Raw genomic sequence first — 8894 nt, 5'->3', positions numbered from 1 at the left:
CTTAAGCAACAAACCAAAAACATAGAAGGAATCATCAACATGAGATCAACACGAAAACAATAGGAAAACTGAAAAATAACAAAATAAATCAAATCAAATGCAACAACAATAACAAAAATAAATCAAAAGACGAAAGCATAAAAAAACAACTTATAAACAATTAAAGATCAGCATAACCATTAGAGATCTAGAGAAAAACTCATTGAGTCATAAAACCTAGATCAACATAAGTAACACCAGAACAACATCAGTCCAACAACATAAAAGAAAATAAGAAATCACAAAACAATCATACATAAACAATCCAACAACAGATCAGAAAATAAGAAATTAGTTTTGCTCGCATTAGCTCCTATGCTTCCTTGAAGCATATTCATGTTTATGATTTCTTTTTGGAATCAACTAGTTTTCCATGAGAAATGATATATACATGTGCATTTATGAACTTTTGGAAGTTCAATAAAATAGAGAAAGAGATAAAAATGTGAACTTTTGGCATTTTCAATGAAAGAATGACAAAAAAGATCCACTTCCGACTTTTTTTAATAAGTATTATAGAAAATATATATAAAAAATAAATAAAAAAATCATTCCACCGACACTTTTTTTTTTCTTTAAATGAAAAGAAAGCTAAGCAAATTAAAAAACAATAAAAGAAGATAATGATCAAAATATAGAGTACAACTAACAAAGCAACACAAGTTTTTAGGAAAAAAAAATTAAGAGTCTAAAGTGTGATCGTGTATTAGAAAAAGAATGAATAGAGAGAAGAGTGTAGAAGAAAAGTGGATAGAGTGGGAAGAGTGCTACGTTGAAATTTAAAATATTAAAGAAATGCAAATAATCATGGAAAGAGTGGGAAAAGCGTTACGTTGAAATTTAAAATTTTAAAGAAATACAAATAATCATTACAAAGTACACGGATTAGACAAAATAGTATAATTGTAATATATAAACTTAATGTACCGTATAAAAAAAAATGAACACTAAAAATGTAAAAACTACCATGTGGCATTACATATGTTAAAATTGTGTCATTTTTGACATTTTATGTAAAATTCTCTATTATTAATTATAATAATATTTAAATCTGAACTTAATCTTCCAAAAAAATTCTCTTGTTCATGAGATTTATAATAATATGAATCATTCTTCTCAGTATTATATACAATTTTGAGATTAAACACATGATCAATCTTAGCATCTTCTAATCCACATAGAAAGTAGATCTAGAAAGGAAATATATAACATGATCATAAATCTTCCCATACTGTGTAAACTGATTATTAATATGTAAAACTACATGTAATTCTATACAAATAAATATGATTGGATTATATGGGTTTTTTATTTTATTAAGAATTCCAATGTAAATTAATAAAATAAACCTGCTATGCCATCGAATTTTTGTTTTATATTTGCATCAATTAACTAACTTATTAATTCAACACTTTGAGAGTCAATCTCATTAGAATATGAATTTATATTATTACTTACGAAACAACACTTATTATTAAGAAAATAGAGAAAGTTGTTATTAACAACATCATTAACCGCCCAACTATAAAATTAATGCTGAAATGGCACATTAACTATCCTCAATGATGACCAATGCTATTAGAAAATAATAAAAAAAAATCAAAATATTTAGTGGATTTTAATATAATTTTATTTTTTAAATTTTGGTCCTTTTTTCTATATAAAAGCTCCCCTTGGTCCCATGTAAAACTGTCTTCTGAGTGTGAGCATAATTTGAACACAACACAAACATACGACAAAAGATAATATGGAACAATATAAGACAACAGAACAAAGGTTTTACTTCAAACTTACTAGATGATCAAGGTTATTACAAAGTCACGGTTCACAAAGAGAAAAAACACTCTCAAACTCACAAGAAAGCATTAATCTTAACACTCACTATAGAGAAGAAAAGAAACTACATAAGTTATAATAATCGCATAATGAATGGGCCCTTACCTGAAAACTGAAATTGTTTTCTTCTGTAAAATAACACATCATTATCAAACTCAGCATCTAAATGATTTGAGTCATCAATTAAATCATCAAGATTTAACATGTGAACTCCACACTTTTTCACTCTATACTTGCCAACGTTAACTAGTGCTTCCCAATCATGTTGGACAAGGTGAAAATCAAATGACACTATCTGTAATGCATTTGCATTAAGATGCTCATCGTACTCCTCAAGAATGCACCCCATAAACATGTGATCTGAATTGAGAATTCCAATCTCAACAAATGCGTACTTGTTTTCTGGTATATGGATACTCCAACTACGCTTGTTGCTTTCACCATTATTGGTTTTGTAATTGTACTCGCATCGAAAATTCAAACGGTTAATATTATCAAAACAGTAGTGATCAAATTCGATGAGAACACAAAAGACATAACCCAAAAAGTTGGAATTGTAAGACTGTGGACAAAGATTGACATCAACTGAAGATCCTTTAGACACATTATCAAAAAAATCCGCAAATTCATTTCCTGGACAACATAAATTCATTCTGGGAAAAATATTTTTCTGCAACACAATTTAGAGAAATTATTATAATTATTTCATTTGTAAAAAACACAGGTTAATTAATTTTAATTATTACCAAAGAAAGAAAAACACTAACATACCTTTGGTTGTAGACCAAAATAAGTTGCCTGACGGAAGAGGTATTTCCAGAAGTCAGTCACTATTTTGTTGTATTTTTCAATATTCAATCTTGAGCAACCACAAAAATAGTATGGTTGTTTGTCACTATATGAGACCAAGCATCGACATGAATCGACCATGAAATCAGGTACGACGAAAGTATCGGCAGTGTCACAACGTTGTAACAAATATAAAACCATATTAGAAAGTCGTTTGATGCTCACTAGTCCTTCATCAATCATTGATCCACATGGTTCAGACTCCATCAATGGTAATGAAGATAAACCAAGATTCCAGTCAGGGATTTTGAATATGTTTTTATAGCTAAGATCCACTTCAATCTTAAATTGGAAATCAGCCGTCACAGCAGGCAAACTTTGAAGTTTTGAACATTCAGAAAGGCACAGCAATTGAAGATGGCTCATATTGTATATGTTGTTTGGAATAAACTCTAGATTATTACATCTCCTTAAACTCAACCGTTCAAGCCCATTAAGATTTTCAATTGACGAGGGTAACTTTATAATTCCTGTTTGATCTAGATGAAGGTTTCTCAAACTTTTCATTGGCTCTGAGATTTCAGGGAAACTTTTCAATTCTGAGCAATCAGATAGGTTTAGCCTCACAAGAGATGTCAGCTTACAGATACTCGTTGGTAGGGTTTCAAGCTCCGTGCAATTCATTAGACATAGATCCTCAAGACTAGAGAGATTTTCTAAGGAAGACGAAGGCACTTCTTTTATCTTAGTTCCCCTCAAGTCTAATAATCTAATTTTCTTTGGAAGCCGCTCAGGAAACCTATCAAAAGATAAACAACCATCTAAATATAGATGATTTAGAGACTCCAATTGTCCAATTCCACTCGGAAGATTCTTGAGGCATTTACAATTGCTAAGATCCAAAATAGAAAGATGAACAAGAGACCAAATTGAAGAGTGCAGCTCTTCTATGGAAGTGGAAGATAAACAAATGTATTTAATGTTCCCAGACATCTCTGAGAGAACTTTAAGAGTAGAGCAGCCACCGAGATTAAGGAAGTAGTTTATGTGTTCATAAGATTCCAACCACGATGGTTTATGATCAGTCTCCTCAGGTCCCCAATAATTGATATTAATGTAATTTGTTTCTGTTACTATATTTTCTTTTGTAAAACACTTGTGAGCAAGAATTTGTTGAAAGTTGAGTGAAGAAGCTTCTTCCAAACTCTCACAGCCTTTAAGAAATAGACTCTTCAAATTAGCTTGAGATAAATCTGGCATATGAATCAAATTCTTTGAAAAACTGAGATCGACAACTTTTAAGCTCTCAAGACACTGTAACAAAAGGAAATAGTGGCAAAAATAAATAAATAAATATATTCCTAGCTCACGTACTTATATAAAGTAAAATTATATATTATAGGATAAATATACGTACCTTGAATTCGTTTGGAAGTTGCTCCAACTTGCTAAAGGGCATGTTGAGTTCCACAAGATGTTGTGGCACAAAATTTGATGGTAAAGACTTGAATGGGTAGTAAGGACAATTGAGATATCTAAGAGAATCAGGAAGTGTATCAAGATCATGAGGAAGTTGAAATTTGCACTTCTCCATTTGTATACAATCTTCAAATAATATTTGAAGTAGTCTTAGATTGTACATTTCTCTAAAGACTGTAGGCTTCAATTTGAAATGACTCCCTTTATTGATCCCACAGAAGTTTAGGAATATTCCTTCAACTTTTTCGCTACCCTGAAAATTATTAGAACAAACAACACTAAGCATATACTTTCTATCATTATTTTCACATTATAGTTTGTTTTATTTTCCACTAGTATATATATATATATATATACAAGTTAATCAGGACATACTTACTGTGTTGTTTTTTAAGACATGACAAATGTCTTCAGTAATCCATAGTCTGCTACGCATTCCAGGCTCTTTGATGCATTCTTGACGAACAATTTCCCGGCCCATTTCTTGTATCAAATCATGCATCCATAGTGTGGTCTTATTCTCATAATCTATCTCAAATATCTCAAATATCAAACATCTATCAATGAGAACTCTAATCACATCTGCAAACGTACAATCATCATCCAATATTCCTCCCACAAAATCCTTATCCTTGCCTTTGAAAAAGCATGCGATATCTAGAAACACACCCCTTTCTTTATCGTCTAGCCCATCATAACTTATCCTCAATATATTTTGAATCTTTTGGTTAGGAAACACTTTCAACTTGTTTATTGCACTATTCCACTCTTCTTCACTTTTCGAATACAAATGAGAACCTAAAACTTTAAGAGCCAATGGCATTCCTGCGGCATAATTCACTACTTTTAGCGACAACTCCATAAAACTAGTTGGTGGAAAATCACTTTTGAATCCATTCAAACTAAAGAGTTGAAGAGCCTCATCATCCCCTAGTTGATTTGCCATGTAGATTTGATCAACCCCAATATTCTTGAGTATTTGTTGATCTCTAGTAGTTATAATTACTCTACTTCCATGACATAACCAATCACGATCTCCTAATAATAATTGCTCAAATTGATCTACATCATCCAAATCATCAAGAACAATTAGTACTTTTTTACGACAAAGTCTATCCTTCACAAACATGTTGATCATGACTATATCTTGATTTTTTTCCTTCAATAACTCAGAATAAAGTTGTTTCTTTAAACCGAGTCCATTATGTTTTTCCCATTCTTCCCTAACATTTTCAAGAAAGCAGTAACCTTCGAACCGATTGAAAATTTGAGTAAATAAGGCTCGCGCTAGAGTTGTCTTACCCATCCCGCCCATGCCGCAAATGCCCAAAATTGGAACACACAATAACAATGATTCAAGATGTTCAATGCGTCTGCTCATTCCAACAAGGCCATTATGTTACATAAATAAAGTAATAAAAACCAAATAATAAAAGTTACATTATGTTACATAAATAGTCACTACTTGATGACAAAGAATTCAGTTTGTTCAAGATGTCTTCGACAATTTTCTCAATTAAGTCGGACTCACACCTAGAACAAAACCAAATAATAAAAGTTTTTATCAGATGGAATGGAATTAATCAATGAGCTCTAAATGTATCTTTATCTTGCACTTGCATGTTTATATAATATTATCAAAGATTTAAATATAATAAACTTTCATTGTGTTACATAAAAACAAATGGAGAGAATAATATTATCAAGGATCTTTTATATAAACTTCATTAAATTCTCTTTTTTATAAACAAAAGCAGGGGAGTTTCTTCAACATTTAGATCTTTATTGACAAGAATCTCCATTTAAAAATTAATTGGTGATTAGTGGAGTTACACATATTTTTATTAATAGTTCAATATTCTTACACTTATTCCATTTTGGACATCATAATCTAATATCTATAATAAGTTAAATAAATAAAGTAATAAAAAAATGGTACCTGGTTATGGGTGCATTACAGCCAGAAAGATTAGCAGCAGATGTTAAAGCAGTCCTCCATTGACTCAATCTATCAGATTCAGTTCCAAAGCGTTCCTCAAGTGCACCAAATGCAACTCCAAAATTCCCTGATTGTTTTCTGATATCACATGGACTCACATGATAAAATATTGGCACAACAATCTGCCCATATCTTTCTTTACACCTCAGAATATGAACCAATTCATCCAAACACCACCTCGAAGATGCATAATTTTCCGAGAAAACTATGACAGAAAGCTTTGAGTCTTCAATTGCTTTCAAAAGAGCTGAAGAAATCTCATCACCACTCTCAAGCCTCTCATCCATGTAAACTTGTAAATTTTTAAGCAGCAATGCTTTGTGAAGATGGCTAGTGAAATTGTTACGGGTGTCCTCACCTCTAAAGCTTATGAAAACGTCGTACTTGTTATTCTTTGGTGCCATATTGATGCAAATCTTAAGAAAAACTCACTATAGAAAATTGAGCAAAACTATAATATTGGAAAAACTAAAGTTGCAAGTATATATATGGACTACGTAGCTCATGAAAAAGATTCAATCTTGGTAATTCTTGTAAGAATTTCTGGGAAATATATTTGTATGCGATGATGTTAATAAAGATAAAGAAGAAGAAGAAGACAGCTTTAATAAAGATAAAGATAAAGAAGAAGACCCCAAAGAGACTGACCACCACTGTTGCACTTTCATTAATAAAGTTCAATTAAAGCATAAATGACTAGACTAGGCCAGGATATAGGGAAACTTCCTCATCAACTTTACAATGGACCAAATATATTAGTTTATTTATTTAACTTATAATCGACATATTTCCAAAACCAAATATATTGTCATCAACATATAGAGATGATAGGCCTGTGTTATAATTATGCATACTCCTTTAATTAATAATAAAAAAAACACTGGAAAATTTAAAAAACAAAATCATGTCTACTTCTTTCCTGCTATGTATCAACAAAAATTATAGAGTTTGAAGGAAGTTTTCCACGCTAACGAAGATTAGAACCAGTAGTCAATAATTATCAAAAGACTGATATAATTTTAGTAGTGAGTCTAGCTAGTGTTATCTTACTTTTTTTTTCCCCTCTTTATGAGAATCCTATTACCTTTATTATTATTTTTTAAAATTAAAGTTATCTTATCTTCTTTTTCTACATCTTCATCATCATCTAATATGACACAAAATTTTCCTAAAGTTCTTATTACCAAGATTAAACTAATAATTTCAGGGCCTTCTTATGTGGTACGTAGTCTATATTTTAAATTAGTATATCATTATAGAATCATAAATTATATATTGTGCAATTATTAAGGAATCTTGAAGTTTTGTTGATTTTGCTAATGTGAGTATGGATCTCATATATGTTTTAGAGAGGATGTGTTGCATACTTTTATCTCTTTTATTCATTGACATCTTTCTTTGAAAGAATCTAATGGCTTTTGTACTTTGGCCCACAAAAAAGAGGTCTCTAGCTCAGCAAATTATGAAACCGAATGACATTTTTGAATTTTCGCCTTGCTTTAAAGATTTTGAATTTTTTATTGGAAAATTATAGACAACATATATAGGAAAAACGAGAGAAGGAAAGTGTAATAAGTAATGTTGCTTTTACCAAAGATGACAATGGGAAATTAATTGTTTTATTTTATAGATTTAATTAAAGTTGGGTTGCTTTTTATAAAACGAAATGATGATTTATTTCAATTTGAATTCACACTTTTAAAATATACTATAGTTTTATTTAGGACAAAAAACCACTCAGGCCCCCAACTTTTACTGAGAGTTATTATTTGCCTCATAATATGATATGGCTAAGAAACCAAATTTTCCTTCTTCTTTTTTTCAAAAGAAAAACGAAGTTTTCACACTATAATTATTTTAATAATTGGAAAATAATTATAAATGTTATAAATTATTATATATATGAATGTCCATAATAATGAAGAATCACTAGGTTACAGAAGTAGAATATCAGCATTAATTATTGATTGTATTTAAAGTAGTTACCCGATTTTCTTAGGGTTTATTTATATGTATAAATAGGAGTTATTTCCCCATTGAAATAATACACACAAGAGTTTAACTCTCTCTTCTCTTCTCTCTCTATTTCTTTGTCTATTTCTTTATACTTTATATTTCAATATTCTTAATAGTTTTATAACATGTTATCAACACGATTATCTAACTACCATTGTTTGTAGGGTTCAAAATATTATCACGGGTCTCTAGTCATAATCATTAATTGAATCTGAACTTGATGATTCATTCTTCAGCCGCCATCATATGTTGATATCAAAAATCATCATCAAAACTCTAGTTATCATATTTCATTGAGGTAAAATTATTTTGTTGCGAAGCTATGCTTATATCACTATCATATTGCATATTTTGATAAGACTTGTATATATATATATATATATGAGATGCTATTTCACCATTGTGATTGTATGAGATGGTGTAATAACCTATTATCATAAATATGATTATATTTATATGTGCTTATATTATCTCACATCTTTGATATCAATTTCACTATAGTATTTTTTTTAATTATGTTTCCATTAGAGATTGTAAACTCCCATGGCATATTGAGAAGAAAAAATTATTTATTATAAATCCTTAATAAGATCTTGCATATATCCTAAAGATTATGCCAATTGAAAAGTAATATTCATCATTATAATTGATTGAGATATATTAAAGAAATACATATTTTTATACATATATATATATTCATGTATTCTATGAAAAAGAAATATAATCACAAAATATA

General features: G+C 29.9%; 1 protein-coding gene across 2 annotated transcripts; it reads right to left on the bottom strand.

The window, feature by feature from the left end:
• Nucleotides 1–1797: 1797 nt before the first annotated feature.
• Nucleotides 1798–6790, bottom strand: LOC133789139 (disease resistance protein RUN1-like). 2 transcript variants are annotated; one of them, XM_062226877.1, is made up of 5 exons: nt 6083–6790; nt 4523–5516; nt 4082–4396; nt 2647–3978; nt 1798–2545 (listed from the first exon to the last, which is right to left on the bottom strand). In XM_062226877.1, the coding sequence occupies exons 1-5, from the start codon at nt 6544–6546 to the stop codon at nt 1949–1951; spliced, it is 3702 nt and encodes a 1233-aa protein (XP_062082861.1). In that variant the 5' UTR covers nt 6547–6790; the 3' UTR covers nt 1798–1948. The 2 variants fall into 2 exon arrangements, with proteins under 2 accessions (XP_062082861.1, XP_062082862.1); XM_062226878.1 differs by lacking the exon at nt 6083–6790 and adding an exon at nt 5609–5673.
• Between the last annotated feature and the right edge of the window lie 2104 nt (nt 6791–8894).

The sequence above is a fragment of the Humulus lupulus genome, chromosome 7 (genome assembly GCF_963169125.1).
Source record: "Humulus lupulus chromosome 7, drHumLupu1.1, whole genome shotgun sequence".
NCBI classification, from domain to species: domain Eukaryota; kingdom Viridiplantae; phylum Streptophyta; class Magnoliopsida; order Rosales; family Cannabaceae; genus Humulus; species Humulus lupulus.
Note: the sequence above shows the minus strand (reverse complement) of the source record. Positions and strands in the feature narration are given on the sequence as shown.

Coding starts and splice junctions, on each gene's coding strand:
- LOC133789139 (XM_062226877.1), bottom strand. CDS start 6,546: ATGGCACCAAAGAATAACAAGTACGACGTTTTCATAAGCTTTAGAGGT. Junction 4,397..4,522: donor ATGTCTTAAAAAACAACACA/GTAAGTATGTCC, acceptor AATAATTTTCAG/GGTAGCGAAAAAGTTGAAGG. Junction 2,546..2,646: donor ATTTTGGTCTACAACCAAAG/GTATGTTAGTGT, acceptor ATTGTGTTGCAG/AAAAATATTTTTCCCAGAAT.